General features: G+C 37.2%; 3 protein-coding genes across 3 annotated transcripts; all 3 read right to left on the bottom strand.

Moving 5' to 3' along the window:
• Positions 1 to 83: 83 nt before the first annotated feature.
• LOC106179576 (uncharacterized) lies at positions 84 to 5,330 on the bottom strand. Its single transcript, XM_087013334.1, has 9 exons — positions 5,300 to 5,330; positions 4,686 to 4,918; positions 3,490 to 3,622; positions 2,657 to 2,778; positions 2,240 to 2,337; positions 1,697 to 1,794; positions 1,429 to 1,568; positions 985 to 1,071; positions 84 to 736 (listed from the first exon to the last, which is right to left on the bottom strand). The coding sequence occupies exons 2-9, from the start codon at positions 4,891 to 4,893 to the stop codon at positions 666 to 668; spliced, it is 957 nt and encodes a 318-aa protein (XP_086869460.1). The 5' UTR covers positions 4,894 to 4,918; positions 5,300 to 5,330; the 3' UTR covers positions 84 to 665.
• A 1,264-nt stretch (positions 5,331 to 6,594) lies between these two features.
• LOC147761716 (uncharacterized) lies at positions 6,595 to 11,698 on the bottom strand. Its single transcript, XM_087013335.1, has 8 exons — positions 11,436 to 11,698; positions 10,400 to 10,534; positions 9,594 to 9,715; positions 9,175 to 9,272; positions 8,626 to 8,723; positions 7,792 to 7,930; positions 7,354 to 7,441; positions 6,595 to 7,134 (listed from the first exon to the last, which is right to left on the bottom strand). The coding sequence occupies exons 1-8, from the start codon at positions 11,639 to 11,641 to the stop codon at positions 7,064 to 7,066; spliced, it is 957 nt and encodes a 318-aa protein (XP_086869461.1). The 5' UTR covers positions 11,642 to 11,698; the 3' UTR covers positions 6,595 to 7,063.
• Positions 11,699 to 12,650: 952 nt separating this feature from the next.
• On the bottom strand, positions 12,651 to 18,594 carry LOC106163498 (uncharacterized). The gene is made up of 9 exons (XM_087013337.1): positions 18,506 to 18,594; positions 17,902 to 18,127; positions 16,717 to 16,849; positions 16,294 to 16,415; positions 16,027 to 16,124; positions 15,552 to 15,649; positions 14,135 to 14,274; positions 13,704 to 13,790; positions 12,651 to 13,483 (listed from the first exon to the last, which is right to left on the bottom strand). The coding sequence occupies exons 2-9, from the start codon at positions 18,107 to 18,109 to the stop codon at positions 13,413 to 13,415; spliced, it is 957 nt and encodes a 318-aa protein (XP_086869463.1). The 5' UTR covers positions 18,110 to 18,127; positions 18,506 to 18,594; the 3' UTR covers positions 12,651 to 13,412.
• Between the last annotated feature and the right edge of the window lie 60 nt (positions 18,595 to 18,654).

Raw genomic sequence — 18,654 nt, 5'->3', positions numbered from 1 at the left:
TCATAAGCAGATCAAAGTTGTTTTCACCTGTAGAGATACATATGTCACATCTTCCTGATGAGTTTGCATAATTATTTGTATTTTGAAAAAAATTAATTTGAATTGAATCACTTCATCGTATATTGTTATATCTCTACAGCTCATGTAAACTGCATATTAACCGTAATTTAAAAACAGTTGATATATCACTCATAATTTTTTTCTATGTGCATTGTCTACACATGAAGATTAGCCACATTGCTTTTATAAACAAACAAACAAATATTTTCCAGTCCGACCAAGAAAGTTTAAGCCCTTGATACTGAATAATTACAAAATAAGGAAAGACCTCAGGGAACATACCTAAACCTTGCCTGAACTGAATTGAAAACAAAGTCGTGTTACATCAAACGTGTTAATTTTACATAATTTGATTAAAAATCACCAAAGTAAAACTTTTTCTAAAACCATTCAGAAAATCACAATCTATAAACCCTACGGACTAATCGGCATAATGTTGCCGGATTTAAATATTGGGTATCGAAGGCATATGCATGTATAACTAATACTCCACTATAATCAAACGATATACGTCGCTGTTAGTTACCAGTGTATCCTATCTTGCAGTAAATACTCATATATGACCACACCTTGCTTCTCATGATTTATCCTGGAACGGCGGATGTTTATTCAGAATGCTTTCTTACGAACTCTGCGATCTTCCTGCATGTCATGGCATCCGTCTCTTTGTAATAATCTGAAAAACAAGAAATAGGCACTGTAAGACGTAGTACAAGATATAGAGGCGTGTGCATCCGAAAGTCTGGACGGGTGAGGATTAAATATCTAATGGAAACTAACAATAACGAAGTTAACAATAATAGCAATAAGAATGATAAAGGTTATCATAATGGATTGGTGTCTATCACAATTCTAAGTGAATTTAAATGCTGAAATGCCATACTAAAGAGTACTGAAGAGTATAGGGACATAAAAATAACTTACTTGGGAAATTTATTGAACAGTGGGTAATGCCCTCTAACATAAGGGTTTCAATCGTAACACCCGCTTCTTTCAGTTTTTGGGCATATTCTAAAAGACAAAGATATGGCGTTACTTCGGTATTATATAAAAATAGATACGTTAATTGGCAGCTTCTGTAAATTCAAATGTAATGTTCAGCATCTTCGTAGAGTTTATTTAAATATCTTGGCTTCGATCGGAAAGAAAATGCCCTTTGTGCCTTTAAAATAACATGGAACAGAAAAATAAAGATAAAATCAAAGATAGATGCATCACTAAATAAGCATCAAAATACTCAACTTACCTAAGAATTTTAATTAAAAATAACTACGGTAGATATAAAGCTAAATAAAAATGAATATTTCAACAAAGCGAATTAATTAATATATTTATTAAATAATTAATTAGAAAGTGGATAAAATTTACCCATCCCTTCGTCAAACAAGACATCATGGGTAGCGGCGACGTACAAGGCTGGTGGAAGATGGTCAAACTTTGACCGGAGAACTGGAGATGCACGTGGATCCGACCTCTCAGCCTCGTTGTGGAGGAAGTGATTTACAAACCTTGAAAACAAGACCAAAACAAAAGGCTCAGTGGATATAAAGAAAGGAACCGCAAAGACGCTGTAGCTCGATGGAACTGCCTCAGGTATCAGTTAACCCTAGAGTTTAAGTTTACTGCTCGTACTTACCAGTACATAGACTCAGTGGTAAGAACATAGCCCTCCGCATAGCGTTTGTACGACTCCCGGGTGTCAATCCGCATATCCGTCACCGGATAGATGAGCACCTGGGATAGGACATGTAAATACAGTGTCCCAGTATCTTTAAAGCCTTAAAACTGAGACTGTCAGGCGATTCGTGAAGCAAATTAAGTCAGTAAAACTTCGATATTGTACATGTAGTTTGTTTCACATTTTGTCAGACGAGAAAACACGATGAAATGCCTGCGTTGTTGTGTATATTGCATATTTGTACTTGAATTCAAGGAAGTAGGATTTTTTTTCATTTTCTTTCTTTATTTATTTTTTCGTAATCTTTTAATCTTTTAATTAAAGACGAGCCCCCTTTGTTTTCTATGCTTTTTAGAAAACAATTTAGTTTTCAGGCATATACCGGTAAATGTGTCTAGTTTTTTAATTGAGGTTTATTCAAACACTTCCAATGGTCAAAATACCAGAAATACAATTCAATATATATTGAATATATTATATAAGTTGAAAACATCATTTTACCTGAAATGCTATTCCTGGGACATCATGTGACACACAGGCCGATAGATGTCCTCCCGCGCTGTCACCTATGACACCAACCTTACTGACCGTGCTGCCGCCTATAGCAGAAAAATTTTGACAAACTAAGACGTCTTTTTTACTTCTCTTTAAATGCTTAAAAACACATGGAATCGTTTTATAATCTGTAGACTAATATTTCTCACTAATTTACTGCAATAATTTTGTAATAAGTCTACCATAAACGTATTTTTATATATAAATATTTATTATCTTTTGTTAATGATATCGATATTGCATATAGATTTGATGATTTAATTTACCGAATTAATCTATCAATGTGTCTAATATTCTTTCATCTATCAGTATGTAACTTGTTTCCAATGTCATTATCGTTAACAACAACATATAACTGTTTACCGACAGATTCCTTGTTCCCCAGAATCCATTTAGCGGCAGTCTCGGCGTCGTCAATGGCGGCGGGATATTTGTGCTCTGGTGCCAGGCGGTAGTCTACGCTCACTATGATGCAGTTGGCGGTACTAGAAGTAAAACATCATTGACCAACTTCATTAAAAGAAAGTGATTTTAAAAACTAGTTGATATTTACTTAGATAATTGTACTACTATAGTTAAATAGCCAACTATACATATACCGGTAGACGACCATACAGCCATTTATAAATGGGCTGCAATTACAACTAGGTTTAAAAAAATCAGAAAATAAGTATAATCCCTATTTAAAAGATCGAAAAGTGAGATCATGTATCAATTCATATATTACTCGAGATATACTATGACCATCAACATAATTATTCGTGAATGCTTTGTAATACTAAACGTTCTATTTATTCCTGCCATGCACATTTGACAGTTTATGCAGAACAAAGTGTCAGCAAATGTAACTGACAATAAATTTAGTACTCAATGAATTTATATGATATCGAATGCAGACGTTTTCGGGAGATGCTTCTGTACAGGTACGGGGACTTCACTAAACTATTTTCAGAAAATATTTTTTGCCAAGTTAAAAATTTATGAAAGATGAACTCAGCCACCATCTTCACGAAAGTATTTTCAGGAGAGATTTTGTTGTGTATAACACATTGTAAACGAACTTACTTTGTAACCTAGACATGTTTCAAGGGGACACTTTCATAGTAAGCAAATTGTAAAAAAGGACGTCTTCAGAAACATCGTTTGATAGATTTGCCCTGTGTTTATAGAAACTATAAATAAAAAAAAGGACTTACTCAGTTAGCATCTTCACGAAAGTATCCGCATCGATCAAGGAACCGATGACCCAGCCTCCGCCGTGAAAAAACACTAGGATTGGAGGGTTCTTGGGACAAATGGCCGGGGTGTAAACCCACGCTGGAAGGCCCTCTGAAATTAACACGATACTAGCGATTCATGTTATAGACGTAAAGGTTCAAAATTGAATAAGACATTGCACTAGTTCATTAGCGATGCACAATGTATAGAGTACTGTTTTGGGGCTGAGATGTCTGGTGTGATGCATATCTGACTATATCCATGCTGGAAGGCCCTATGAAGTTTATACCAGTACAAACGATTCTTGCCATTCTTACTTGAATAAAATATCGCTTTTGATCCCATGTAATGTCTAAGACAATATTCTAGGTCAAAATGACGTCTGGTGTGGAATATATATGAATCTATCCGACGAAAACAGCGTTATTTTGTTTGCATAGTGTTTATAACTTTATCTTTACGTTAGACCTCATGAACGTGAAGCCTATTTCTCTGCAGACAATGGGGATTTATCCTAAGTGTAATGCTCTTAATAAGGTGCACGTTACCTGTAATTTTATGTTGTAAGTTAAATCGTATAGCACGGCAAGGGTTATCCTATATACAGTAGTACGGCAACTTTGTCAGGTATTGGAATTGCACCCGTCTAGGCACGGGGCGCCGGTTATCAGCAAATACACAAATTCGTGAAAAAATCCTATCAAAACATCTCAGTGGAGGTCCATTTATGGGGTGCCGAGGACACAGGCCCTGTGTAATACCCTAGATGCTAATAAGTCAGTGAATTGTGTTATCTGTCAGCTCCTCGTCCTGCACTAAAACGCTCGACAATGTGCCAATGTTTCCGAACAGGGCTCGATTTGCAAAACTTAAGCCCGGACGTAAGTTTTTACAAAATAAAGAATAAATCTGAAAGTTTAGTTACGCTTTTGTTGTTACACAACGGGCGCAATTTTCTGATTAAAAATTGTGAAAAGTTTTATCTTATAACATTCAACGCAATGTTTAATTAAACAAGATAACTACACAGATCTATCCTGGGTCAAAATGCACAGCAAGTTTGGTTTAAAATGAGCACTAAATCCTTATCTTAATCTTTTTTTTTTTTTTTTTTTTTTTTTGAGAGAGAGACAGGCCCCAAAAGCCAAAGCCAGCATCACACCATTAAACGTACCTTTCACGTGCGGTGACGGAATAATGATCTCTCCTCTTGTTCCCTTGAAGTCGTAAGCGGTCTCTTTTGTCGCCTCGGCAATCACTTCTGACACGTCCTTCCTGGTAACCGTCCAGTCTTCGTCTCCCCTGATCTGTTTGTCAATTAGGTCTCGAACGAAGGCTTGACCTTCAGGCTGTAAGGACTCGAAATCCGCTGGCATCGACATCGCGTTCTACTGGATGCTCGATTGGCTTAAAAAAGGAATACATTTCAAGGCCCATACGCTGCAGGGATGGTTATTTTCAATATTAATTTTAGCCTCAATCTCTTTCAAAATGCAATCAATCCGAGGAAAACACAGCTTTCATGCAGTATGGATTGCTAAGTAAATGCTCTCTGATTCACTTATATAAGCTTACGTTGTAGCTGCGGGGTTTGTGATATTCGTTTAGATTTAGGTCACGCATGATCACGTACGTTGTAAAATGTCTAAGCACTAGACTTCTTTCAACAGTGAATGGAGTTCGCCTTTTCCCGGCTGATACTAATCGAGTCCGGTTTATTTCAAGACGCAACTGTCACACGGCCACTTATACTCGTTGCACAGTGTTTGCTTATCACTATATACTCACCACTGCTGCAAAATTGTCAAGGAACTAGATACTAAAACCGTATGAAAATAACCTTGACGTTACCTAACCTTGAATGGCCTATTTTACACAGCTGAAGATTGGGCTGCCGTTACCTGATTTATAATAATAGTAATAATTGGGCCACGGCGCTGTCTGGGTAAATTGTTGAATTTGTAATATCTGTAAGGCCTAAAACAGCGAGGCGGTAATTTTATAACATGAAGTAAAAGTATTTCTACTTCAAAATTGTTCAGGCGTCTGCTGTTTTCTGGTACAATCTCAGACAGAGCAGTATTGGAGATTACCGCACGAGGCACGCGGCATGCTCAGTGTTATCGTGATCAAAATGGGGTATGTGCATCACATGAACTATCTATACATAGACGCACTCAAGACGGTGCAGCTTTTAGGCTGAAAATCAAGAAATTGATGTCTTGCGATTGTGTAATTCTGATGAAACATTTTTTCTATACATTTACGGAGCTTATGGTATTCTGCATTTACTTCATTAATGAAACGTTATTTCACCATCAGACAAAGTCATAAAGAACAGATGTCTATTTTTTGTCATTATTTTGTGTCAAAGCTTGAAGTTATTGACACCGAGTTGTCTTTGAGTAAGCACAGACGGCGGCGTTGACCAACAACTGATCGTTGCTTTTTCAGTGTGCAACAAGTGGATTCCAGGGCAGGAATTTCGAAGGAAGAGTGCAACAAACCCTAGGCTTTTATCAACGTTTTGGCATCCATAGCAAATGGAAACTTTTTAGTTTGCGGCGAACATTCTTTAGACGTTTTCAGGGGCTTGCAAAGAAATGTTGCATTGTCGCATCATTTAAGTCTGCGACATGTTTGCAAAATATTATCCATGCCTCGTTGGACAATTGCGGACGGCCCAGATTTTTGCTATTTGCTAAGGGACTGAAATATTTTGTATTAATATAATGTATGCTAATCTTGGAGCTGGAGAATCATTATTATGCACTCAAAGCATTTTCAACTATCGACAGCTTGTTTATTTGGTGGTTTGTGTCATCTTTTCATTTTATTTGAACATTATTATTATCATTTTTTATTGGATCATAAACGATTAACCTACTCATAATCAGATCAAAGTTGTTTTCCCTTGTAGAGATATATAACACATGTATACATGCCACGTATTCACTTTATCGTCATGATTTTGCATAAGTCTTTGTATTTTGGAAACAAAACATCAAATTATATTGAATTACTTCATCCCATTTCGTTAGTCACTACAGCCCATGTAGTAACCGTAATTTTAAAACAGTTGATGATATATCACTCATTTATTTTCTCTATGTGTATTGTCTACACATGAAGATTAGCTGCATTGTTTTTCAAAACAAACAAACAAACACAGTTACTGACAAACAAAAAACATTTTCCTGTCCAACTAGGAATGTCTGAGCCCTTGTTACCTCACGGCATTTACCTAAACTTTGCCTGAACTGAATTGAAAACAAACTCGTGTTACATCGAACGTGCTAACTTTGTTTAATTTGATACAAAAATTGCCAATGCATTCCTTACCTAAAACCATTGAAATCATCGCAAAATATAAACCCTACGGACTAATCGGTATATGATTATTGAATAATATGCATGTATAATTAATACCCCGCTATAACCAAACGATAGATGGCGCTGTTTATTAATTACCAGTGCATTCTAATTTGCAGTTAATACTCAGCTATATGAGCACGCCTTGCTTCTCATGTTTAATGCTGATACGGCGGATGTTTACTCAGAATGCTTTTTTACGAACTCTGCAATCTTCCTGCATGTCATGGCGTCCGTCTCTTTGTAATAATCTGAAAAACAACAAATATGCACTGCTTGACATAATACAACAAGATGTAGTGGTATGTGCATTCCGAAGGCTGTACTGTAAATAAATAAATAAATACATAGAAATAATAATTATAATAAATATTATCATTATGAATTGATATCTATTACAATATACTAAGTGTATTTAAATGCTGAAATGCTATACTGAAATTTATATTAGGAAAATAAATATAACTTACTTGGAAAATTAATCGTACAGTGGGTAATGCCCTCTAACATAAGGGTTTCAATCGTTACGCCAGCTTCTTTCAGTTTTTGGGCATATTCTAAAAGACAAACACATGGCGTAACTGTGGTATTAATTAATAAGTGGATACGTAATTTGACATTTTCAGTAAATTCAGATGTACCTGTACATCTTTGATGATTTTATTTAGATATCTTAGGTTCGGTCGGACACAAGAAGCCTTATGAACCTTTAAAATAACATGGAACAGAAAAATAAAGATAAAATCACAGATAGATTCACCACTAAATAAGCATTTCAATCCCAGGGCATGTGGTCAACTTACTAAAAAATTAACCAACTAAATATAAATCTAAATGAAAAATAATATTCTAACAAAGCAAGTTAATAAATTAATAAACTCATCAATAGGTTAATAGATAAAATTATCCATCCCTTCGTCAAACAGGACATCGTGGGTGGCAGCCACGTACAAAGCCGGTGGAAGGTGGTCGAACTTAGTCCGGAGAATTGGAGAGGCACGTGGATCCGACCTCTCAGCCTCGTTGTGGAGGAAGTGATTTACATACCTTGAAAACGAGAACATAACAAAATGTTCAATGGATATACAGGAACATGTCAAGGAATGAACCGCGAAGACTTTGAACCTGCTACAGGTAGATTAAGGGCGGGCCAAAAATTTTTTGAAGGAGGGGTCCATTTTTTTTCTTTCTTTCTTTTTAGGAATGACAGGTCTTGGATGGGAAGCCAACCCTCGCCCCCTTTGGCGTGGGCCTTGGAAATTTTTGGTGTTTAATTTAGAGGACGAATGGTGCCAGTTGGTAAGGTTGAGAACTATGATTCAGCTAGTCAAAATTCTAATTTCAAGAAGGGACTATTGGTGTGATTTTTTTCCAGAAACCAAAGAGGGTCAGGACCCACCTGACCTTCGCCAAAATCCGCCACTGCTGTAAATATTCACACGCTTTGAACCTCTGTAAACCAATTGTCGATTTTACATGCGGCTGTACGACGTAAACATGCAACGCATCTACCGCTGTAGAAGCCTGTTTTATTTGACATGGGTATCTTCTTGAATTTGAAGTACAATATATGTCTTTAATATGCTACAACCTAAATATAAGACAAATGTACAAATCTACAATCTGGATCCGTGGGCAGATATTAAAATTACCCTAAATATGAGGCACATAAACACCATCACATAATATAGGCCACCAGTATTAAGTTCACGCTAGAATTCAAGTTTATTGCTCGTACTTACCAGTACATAGCCTCAGTGGTTAGGAAATAGCCATCAGCATAGCGTTTGTACGACTCCCGGGTGTCAATCCGCATATCTGTCACCGGATAGATGAGTACCTGGGATAGAACATGGAAATACAGTGTACAAGTATTTTTAAAGCCACTGAACTGAGACTGACAGGCGATTCGTGGCGCATATTAAGTCTGTAAAGTTTTGGCATTGAAGATGTAGTTTGTTTCTCATTTTGTTAGACGAGAAAACACAATGAAATGATTACATTGTAGTGTGCATTGCATATTTTTTACTTAATATCATGGCAAAGGAAGTGGGAATTTTAGAGCTTCCGTCTCCAGTTTCTTTCTTTCTTTCTTCGTCTCTTTTTAATTAAAAACGACCCCCTTTCGTTTTTCTGTGCTTTTTCGAAAACCATTTTGTTTCCAGGTATACGAGTTTGCCATTTTTTTTTTTTTTATTGAAATTTATTCAAACACTTCCAATGGTCAAAAATCCAGAAATAATTTTCACAAAAATAGCTGCAAGAGAAAAAAGGTGAACGCAACATTTTACCTGGAATGCTATTCCTGGGACATCATGTGACACACAGGCCGATAGATGTCCTCCCGCGCTGTCACCTATGACACCAACCTTGCTGAGCGTGCTGCCGCCTAGTGCATATAAAATTTGACAAACTAAGACGCCATTTCAACTTCTCTTTAAATGATCAAAAACAAATGGAAGCGTTTTATTGTCAGTAGCCTTCAATATTTTTCAATGATTAACTACAATAATTTTGTGATAAATCTATCATAAACGTTTTTATGTAAATATTGATTGATGTTATCGATACTGTAAATTGATATGATGACTTAATTTACCAAATTAATTTATCAATTTTTCTAACATGTCTTTTATCTACCAGTGTGTAACTTTCTTCCAATGCGTTTGCATTATCGTTATCAACAACGTATGTCTATTAATATGTTTACCGACAGATTCCTTGTTCCACAGAACCCATTTGGCGGCAGTCTCGGCGTCGTCAATGGCGGCAGGATATTTGTGCTCTGGTGCCAGGCGGTAGTCTACGCTCACTATGATGCAGTTGGCGGTACTAGAAGTAAAACTTCAATGACCGACTTTACAATAAAGAAAACGGTGTTAACAATTAGTTAATATTTACTTAAGCTGCAAAATCTGAAAAGCCCACTACATAAAGTCGACCGCGTTGCCATTTAGACCCTAGTAAATGGGCAGCAATCACAACCGAGTTTTAAAATGACAGTGCAACCGCTATTTAAAAGATCGAAAAGTAAGAGCATGCATGAATTCATAAATTACCCGAGCTTTATTACTACCATCAACAGACTTATTTGTGAATGGTTTGTAATACTATCTGTTTTTTTTTCTTTCTGCCATACACATTTGACTGATAATAAGTTTAGTGCCCAAGTGATTTATATGATAACTAAAGCATACCATTTCAGGAGAGGCTTTTGTTGTGCTGAGCAAAGGAAAGGGGACATCAGCAGCTCACTAAAGTATTTCAGAAAAGATGTTTGTTGTGCTTAAGAAATTGCAAAAAGGCGTACTCAGACAACACCTTTACAAAAGTATTTTCAGGAGAGATTTTTTTGTGTTCAACACATTGTAAACGAACTTACTTTGTCAGTACTTTCGAAATGTTTCAGGAGATACTTCCATCGTTAGCAAATTGTAATAACTGAGTCCGCATCTTCAAAAACATCTGAAAAGATCTTTTTATTGTGTTTATAACTGTAAATTAAAAAAGACTTACTCAGTTAGCATCTTCAAAAAGGTATCCACATCGTCCAAAGTGCAGATGACCCAGCCTCCGCCGTGAAAGTACACAAGGATTGGGGGGTTCTTGGGGCAATTGGCCGGGGTGTAAACCCACGCTCTAAGGCCCTCTGAAATTAATACGAATACAAACGATTCATGGTATGCTTAATGGTTCTAAAATGAATGAGAAATTCTTCATTCGACTTAGAGCCATTAAGCATGACATAAATCGTTTCTATTCATGTTATGCTAAATGGTTCAAAAATTAATAATACATTGCTCTAGTTCCTGCGCGATGTATAGGACACTATTCTAAGACAGATGTCTCGTGCGGATATCTGAATATATCCAATGGAAAAAAAAAGCGTTTTTTTTGTTTGCATAATGTTATAACTTGGGAATTTATTTGTATCTTAGACCTCATAAACGAAAAGCCTATTTCTCTACATGCAATTGGGATTTATCCTTACCATATAACTCTTAATAAGTTACATGTAACCTGTTCTTCTATAAGTGATTAGCTAGGGTAAAGTATATTGTATATTACGGCAAGTGTTATCATAAATAGTACGGCAAATACACCTTTGCCAGGTATGGGAGTTGCACTCGTCTAGACACGGGACGCCCGAGTACCAGCATTAACACAACTTCGTGAAAACGCGCGTCATGAGTCAATATTTCCAAACAGGGCTCGGTTTTTCACACAAAAAAAAAAAAAAAAAAAAAAAAAAAAAAAAAAAAAATATATATATATATATATATATATATATATATATATATATATATATATATATATATATATATATATATCCCGGACAAATAAAGCATAAATTTTAAAACCAAGGCATGTGTTATTGCTACATAACTTGTAATGTAGTCCGTTAGAAACCGTAGTCCGTTCCTCAATATTTTGCACAGGTGACATACGCCCTACAAACTAATCCCAATATTCCGACTAACCCTAACCTGTACTAATCACATGGACTTTCATTCCTAGGACTACTATTCCTGTCACACTGGTATAAGACCCTTTCACGTGCGGTGACGGAATAGCGATTTCTCTCCTCGTTCCCTTGAAGTCGTAAGCGGCCTCTTTTGTCGCCTCAGCAGTTGCTTTTGACGCTTCTTTCCTGGTAACCGTCCAGTCTTCGTCTCCCCTGATCTGTTTGTCTATTCGGTCTCGAACGAAGGCTTGGGCTTCGGGTTGTAAGGACTCAAAATCCGCAGGCATCGACATCGCGTTCTACTGGATGCTTGATTTGCTTAAAAAAGGAGCGCCGCAGAACTATCAAAAAGGAACTAAACTGCCTTTCCCCGTCTGATACTGATCTAGTTCGGTTAATTCTAAGACGCAACTGTCACACGGCCCCTTTATACTCGTTACAAACAAGGAACTTAACTGCTTTAAATAAACTGAATGAAAATAACCTTGATGTTACCCTACCTTGAATGGCCTGTTTAACATTGCTGGGGATTGGACTGCCGTTACCTGAGTTACACCGGTAATAAGGCCATGCAAGGCGCTGTCTAGTCATATACTGGTAGTCTGGTGGTCACCGAAACCCGGTCAGTTATCAGGGCCATTACTGTATGTTTATTGCACTCCTAAGATTTTTTTTAATCGGTGGTCGATTATTCCAGTTCAAGGGTCAACATATTTTCAGTAAAGAGCTAATAAGGACAGCGGACGGTATTGGGTGACGCTAGTTGTTTGGTTTCACAAACCGCCATAATCCCCCCCCCCCCCGCCCTGATCAAAAGGCCCAATTCCCACCCCATACCGTGTCAGGCATCTAAGCCGCTAAAGCTGAATGCAACTTAGCGAGAAACCCCTCGGAGATGGGTCTATCCTGCTTGATCGATCTAGGTATGGGAATGGGGTCTACCCGGTTTTACAATGCATACCACATCTCAACTACTTTATTATACATTATAAATATTATATTTTCTTGATGGATCATAAAAGATTGATCTATCATATTCAGATCACAGTTGTTTTCCCTTGCAGAGATGCATATGTCACGTATTCAATTTTTTCCTGATGATTTTGCATAATTGTTTGTATTCTGAAAACATCAAATTATATTGAATTGCTTGATCATAAACTGTTGAATCACTACAGCTTATGTAGAATTATGCATATTAACCGTAATTTAAAAACATTTTATGATATATCACCCATTTATTTTCTCTGTATGTATTTCCTGTTGCACTGTTTTTATAAACAAATAAGCAAACAAAAAAGATTTTTCCTGTCCGACCAAGAAAGTATTAGCCTTTATTACGGAGTTATAACAAAATCAGGAAAGACCTCACGGCATTTACCTTAACCTTGACCTAACTGAATTGAAAACAAGGTCGTGCAACATCAAACGTGTTAATTTTACATAATTTGATTAAAAAAATTACCAAAGTATATATTTTTCTAAAACCATCGAGAAAATCACAATCTATAAACCCGAGGGACTAATCGGTATAAGGTTGCCGAATTAAAATATTGGGTGTCGAAAGCACATGCATGTATAACTACCAGGGGTAATACTCCACTATAATCAAACGATAGACGTCGCTGTTAGTTACCAGTGCTTCCTACATGTATCTTGCAGTCAATACTCAGCTATATGAGCGCGCCTTGCTTCTCGTGGTTAAAGGGATAATAACTCTTCGTATGAGATCTATATTTCACAGTAAAAACATTGCGAATAACTCATAGAAATATAATATATTCTGTTTTACCACAAAAACGGTAGTTATAGCTATTATTCTGATATCTGAGCTGGTCTTTAGACCACGTGACCTCCATTGATGGCTATACTCTGTTAATATCTCTTAAGAGATTTTAACAAAAAACCAAACTTTTTAGAAAAAAACCAGGGACTAACTTTGAATGTAAAAATGGATTCATTAATCATTGGTAAGTATGGGAAAATTGTTGTTTACTCCAGGAAAATTAATTTTTTGGCCGAAACGAAGAGTTATTATTCCTTTAATGCTGATACGACGAACGTTTATTCAGAATGCTTTTGTACGAACTCTGCAATCTTTTTGCATGTCATGGCGACCGTCTCTTTGTAGTAATCTGAAAAACAACAAATATGCACTGCTTGACATAGTACATGGACAAAATGACGTTATTATGTCCAAGACAAAGTACAACAAAGTGTCTTATGGAAACTAACAGTAACGATGTAAATAATAATTACAATAATTATGGATTGATCTTTATCAAAATTCTAAGTGGTTCTAAATGTTGAAATGTTATACTGAAGTGTACACTAGGAAAATAAAATATAACTTACTTGGGAAATTAACCACACCGTGGGTGATGCCCTCTAACATAAGGGTTTCAATCGTTACACCGGCTTCTTTCAGTTTTTTGGCATATTCTAAAACATAAACATATGGCATAACTGTGGTATTGTTTTAAAAGTGGATACATAAATTGGCAACTTATGTAAAATGAAATGTAACGTTGAGCATATTTGTTGATTTTAATTAAATATCTTAGTTTCGATCGGAAACAAAATGCCCAATGAGCCTTTGAAATAACATTGAACAGAGAAATGAAAATAAATTCACAGACAGATTCATCACTAAATAAACATCTAAATAGTCAACTTACTAAAAAATATTTAAAAAAACTAGATACGAAGCTAAATAAAACAAATCTTTCAACAAATAGAATTAATAAATTAATTAACTCATCAATAAGAAAGTAAATAAAATGTACCCATCCCTTCGTCAAACAGGACATCGTGTGTGGCGGCAACATACAAGGCTGGTGGAAGGTGGCCAAACTTTGTCCGGAGAATTGGAGATGCACGTGGATCCAACCTCTCAGCCTCATTGTGGAGAAAGTGATTTACAAGCCTTGGAAACGAGAAAACATCAAAATGTTCAATGGATATATAGGAAAGAAGGGTGAAGACGTTGACCCTCTTTGAAGCTGCTATCATTATGGATTGTACTATAAATACTGACATATGCACTCGTTCGCTGTAAACCGAATGTCTATTTTAGATGCGGCTGTACGAAGTTAAGCCTATAGGTCCCAACCGAACGTACGGCTGCTACCTGTGGCCTACGACCAAAGAAATGGGGAAAACGTGGGAGTTCGTGCGTGAGGAGCACGTCCATCGTGCGACTTTTGGAAGACGCAAACAGCACGTAGAAACTTTTCAACAATTACTTGATTTTTTCCCCCTGCGATCTACGTCCTAGCCAGACGCAAGGAACCTAAAAACCGTGCGTCCAAAACGTATTTGGGACCTAGGCTTTATACATGTAGTGCGACTTATGTACATGTACATAAGGACATCATTCATTAGAGACTGATGCACATATTAAAGATCATCTCTACAATCTGGATACGGGGATAAATTTTAAGAATACCATACATATGAGGCACAAATACATCGTCACTTTACATTGGCCACTAGTTTTATACCCCCGTCACACTAGAGGCGGTATGAGCAAGAACGCCGTCGGAAAGACAATTCTTTGTGCGTTCCTGGATATTCGACGAGCATTCTTAAAATTTCGAGTGCATTCCAAATATTTTTACCCATTCTTGTTGGCCGGCCGGAATGTTTTGCTCGTGTTAAAAACTTTCGAAGTGCATTCCAAGTGGAAAATTACCGAATGGCATTTGAATAGTATTCTAACTGCACTATGACTGCATTCTAAATATTCTCACGGCATTCCGACAGCATTCGAAACATTCTGATCACATTCGAGGGAGAACCGAAATGGCAAGACACTTCAAATCCTGCTAGAATGAGCCTGAATGCAACTCGATTGCATCTCGATCCTATTTCAGCCAGAAATCGAGCTACACTCGTACGGCATTAGAAGTGTAATTTAAATATTCCGACTGCATTCTGACAGCATTATTGATATTCCCAGTTTTCCAACTACATTCGAGCTCCACTTGAGAATACAGCCGAAATGTGCACGAATCATTCCAGGCGGATTCAAGCGCATTCTGTGTATTCCAACGGCACTTTTACAAGAATTTAGGTCAATTTGAAATTTCTTCCGGAATGTAGTACGGATTTTTAAATTTAGTCATTTAGTCATAGATTTCTGTTGATTCCGAATAAGTGTGACGGGGGCTTTAGGACCCTATGTTTACTGCTCGTACTAACCAGTACATAGACTCAGTGGTAAGAACATAGCCATCAGCATAGCGTTTGTACGACTCCCGGGTGTCAATCCGCATATCCGTCACCGGATAGATGAGCACCTGGGATAGAACATGGAAATGCGGTGTACCAGTATTTTTAAGCCACTGAACTTAGATTGACAGGTGATCCAGGATGCAAATGAAGTCTGTAAAATTTTGACATTGTACACGTACTTTGTTTCTCATTTTGTCAGACCAGAAAACACAATGAAATAATTGCATTGTAGTGTGTATTTTTGAACTTCCGTTTCCATTTTCTTCTTTTTAATAATCTTTTAATTGAAGACGAGCCTTTTAGAAAACAATTTAGTTTTCAGTTATTGTAAGTTTGCCTAGTGTTCTTTATTGAGATTTATTCAAACACTTCCTATGGCCAAAAATCCAGAAATAAAATCCACAAAAATATTCGTAACAAAAAGGTGAAAGCAACATTTTACCTGGAATGCCAATCCTGGGACATCATGTGACACACAGGCCGATAGATGTCCTCCCGCGCTGTCACCTATGACACCAACCTTGCTGAGCGTGCTGCCGCCTAGTGCAGAGAAATTTTGACAAACTAAGATGTCTTTTCTACTTCTATTTAAATGAATTACCGAATTAATCCGTTAATTTATCTAATTTTTTAATCTTCATGTACGTATCTTTTTTAAAATGCGTTTTTTATTATCGTTAACAACAAAGTATTTGTATTATGTATTTACCGACAGATTCCTTGTTCTCCAGAACCCATTTGGCGGCAGTCTCGGCGTCGTCAATGGCGGCGGGATATTTGTGCTCTGGTGCCAGGCGGTAATCCACGCTCACTATGATGCATTTGGCGGTACTAAAAGTAAAAAAAATCAATGACCGACTTCATAAAAAATGAAATCAATGTTTAAATTGGTTGAATTTTACCGAAAGGCGTTCTCAGCCAGCATCTTCACAAAAGCATTTTCAGGAAAGATTTTGTTGTGTTTAACATATTGTAAACAAACTTATTCTGTCAGTATCTTTTAAATGTTTTAAGAGAGACTTCCATCGTTAGCAAAATGTAAAATGGTTTACAGAGTAGGCATCTTTCAATAACATCTTTTCAAAAGATTTTTTCCCGTGTTTATTGAAACTATAAATTAAAAGGGACTTACTCAGTAAGCATCTTCACAAAGGTATCCACATCGTTCAAAGTGCAGATGACCCAGCCTCCGCCATGGAAGTATACAAGGATTGGGGGATTCTTGGGGCAATTGGCTGGGGTGTAAACCCACGCTGGAAGGCCCTCTGAAATTTGTACGAGTACAAACGATTCTTGCCATTCTTAATTGAATAATATATCGCTTTTGATCCCATGTAATATTTAAGACAATATTCTAGGTCAAAATGACGTCTGGTGTGGTATATTTATGAACCTATCCGATGAAAACAGCGTTATTTGTTTGCATAATGTTTATAACTTGCGAACTTATCTTTATCTAGACCTCATAAACGTAAAGCCTATCTCCCTGAAGGCAATGGAGACTTATTCTTGGCGTATTGCCTTAATAAGTACATGGAACTTCTTCTATGTGCGTAACTGGTGAAAGGTGTACCGTATAGTATGGCAAGGGTTATCCTATAATACAGTACGGCAAATGCATCCAAATGTATGTCACGTATTGGAATTGCACTCATCTAGACAAGTAACACCCGAGTATCAGCATAGGCCCCATTCAGAATAGGGGACTAAGTAGTCTGAGGGTCAAATATTGCGACCCACTACATGTACAAAGTTTGCCGTCTAATCCGCTAATAGACACTGAATATAGATATCCCGTGGGAAAGTATTCAAGTGAGTCGGCCATATTTGACCCTCGGACTAGTTAGTCCCCTATTCGGAATGGCCTCATTAACATAATCTGTGATGATATCCTATCAAATCATCCCAGTGGAGGCCAATTCAAGAGGCGCAAAGGACACAGGCCCTGTGTGCAATATATACCCTAGATGCCAATGAGTCAGGGAATTGTGGTACCTCTAAGCAACTTCCCCTACACCAAACCACACGTCAGTGAGCCAATATTTCCATACAGGGCTCGGTTTTGCAAGCAAGGTTTAGACCAGACAAATAAAGAATAAATCTGAAAACTTAATTATGTTTTTATTCCTATACAACATGTAAGGCAGTCCGTCAGGAACCGTGGTCCGTTCCCCATTACTTTGGACAGATGACATTCGTCCTATATACTAATCCCAATACTTAGACTAACCCTAACCTGTACTTATCATAAAGAAAACCCGGGGTTTCATTCCTAGGACTACTATTTTTGTCACACTGGTATCAGACCATAAAATACCTTTCACGTGCGGTGACGGAATAGTGATTTCTCCCCTCGTCCCCTTGAAGTCGTAAGCGGCCTCTTTTGTCGCCTCGGCAATCGCTTCTGACGTTTCTTTCCTGGTAACATGCCAATCTTCGTCTCCCCTGACCTGTTTGTCTATTCGGTCTCGAACGAAGGCTTTGCCTTCTGGTTGTAAGGACTCGAAATCTGCTGGCATCGACATCGCGTTCTACTCGATTGGCTTAAAAAAGGAATGCATTTCAAGGGCTTAGGCTGCAGGGATGGTTATTTTTAATATCTATTTTTAGTTTCACTTTATGTCAAATCGCAATTAATCAGAAGAATACACAGCTTTCATGCAGCGTGTATTGCTTAGTAAATGCTCTCTGCTTCACTTATATAAGCTTATGCTGTAGCTGCATGGTTTGTGATATTCGTTTATATATAGGTCATGTATGATCACATTGTACAATGTCTAAGCACTAGACTTCTTTCAACAGTGAATGGAGTTCGCCTTTCGCCCTCGATACTGATAGAGCCGGTTAATTTTAAGACGGAACTGTCACACGACCCCTTATATTATATTATATACAGTGTTTGTTAATCACTATATACTCACCACCGCTGCAGAATTGTCTAGGGACAAAATTGCATGCAAATAACCTTGATGTTACCTTACTTTGAATGACCTATTTCACACAACTGAAGATTGGGCTGTATTTACCTGAGTTACAATAATAATAATTGGGTCACGCCGCTGTCTGGGTA

This window comes from Lingula anatina, chromosome 5 (assembly GCF_051362555.1).
Source record: "Lingula anatina isolate TDL-2025a chromosome 5, LinAna3.0, whole genome shotgun sequence".
NCBI classification, from domain to species: Eukaryota; Metazoa; Brachiopoda; class Lingulata; order Lingulida; family Lingulidae; genus Lingula; species Lingula anatina.
Note: the sequence above shows the minus strand (reverse complement) of the source record. Positions and strands in the feature narration are given on the sequence as shown.

What these genes read in the sequence shown, in the direction of transcription:
- LOC106179576 (XM_087013334.1), bottom strand. Translation starts at nt 4,893, where the DNA reads ATGTCGATGCCAGCGGATTTCGAGTCCTTACAGCCTGAAGGTCAAGCC. An exon ending in TCCGTCACCGCACGTGAAAG is followed by an intron (nt 3,623 to 4,685) that starts GTACGTTTAATG and finishes TGTTAATTTCAG; the next exon opens with AGGGCCTTCCAGCGTGGGTT. An exon ending in TCCCAGGAATAGCATTTCAG is followed by an intron (nt 1,795 to 2,239) that starts GTAAAATGATGT and finishes GTCCTATCCCAG; the next exon opens with GTGCTCATCTATCCGGTGAC.
- LOC147761716 (XM_087013335.1), bottom strand. Translation starts at nt 11,641, where the DNA reads ATGTCGATGCCTGCGGATTTTGAGTCCTTACAACCCGAAGCCCAAGCC. An exon ending in TCCTGTTTGACGAAGGGATG is followed by an intron (nt 7,442 to 7,791) that starts GATAATTTTATC and finishes GTTTGTCTTTTA; the next exon opens with GAATATGCCCAAAAACTGAA. An exon ending in CTGTACGATTAATTTTCCAA is followed by an intron (nt 7,135 to 7,353) that starts GTAAGTTATATT and finishes GTTGTTTTTCAG; the next exon opens with ATTATTACAAAGAGACGGAC.
- LOC106163498 (XM_087013337.1), bottom strand. Translation starts at nt 18,109, where the DNA reads ATGTCGATGCCAGCAGATTTCGAGTCCTTACAACCAGAAGGCAAAGCC. An exon ending in GGAGAACAAGGAATCTGTCG is followed by an intron (nt 16,125 to 16,293) that starts GTAAATACATAA and finishes TCTCTGCACTAG; the next exon opens with GCGGCAGCACGCTCAGCAAG. An exon ending in ACCACTGAGTCTATGTACTG is followed by an intron (nt 14,275 to 15,551) that starts GTTAGTACGAGC and finishes CTCGTTTCCAAG; the next exon opens with GCTTGTAAATCACTTTCTCC.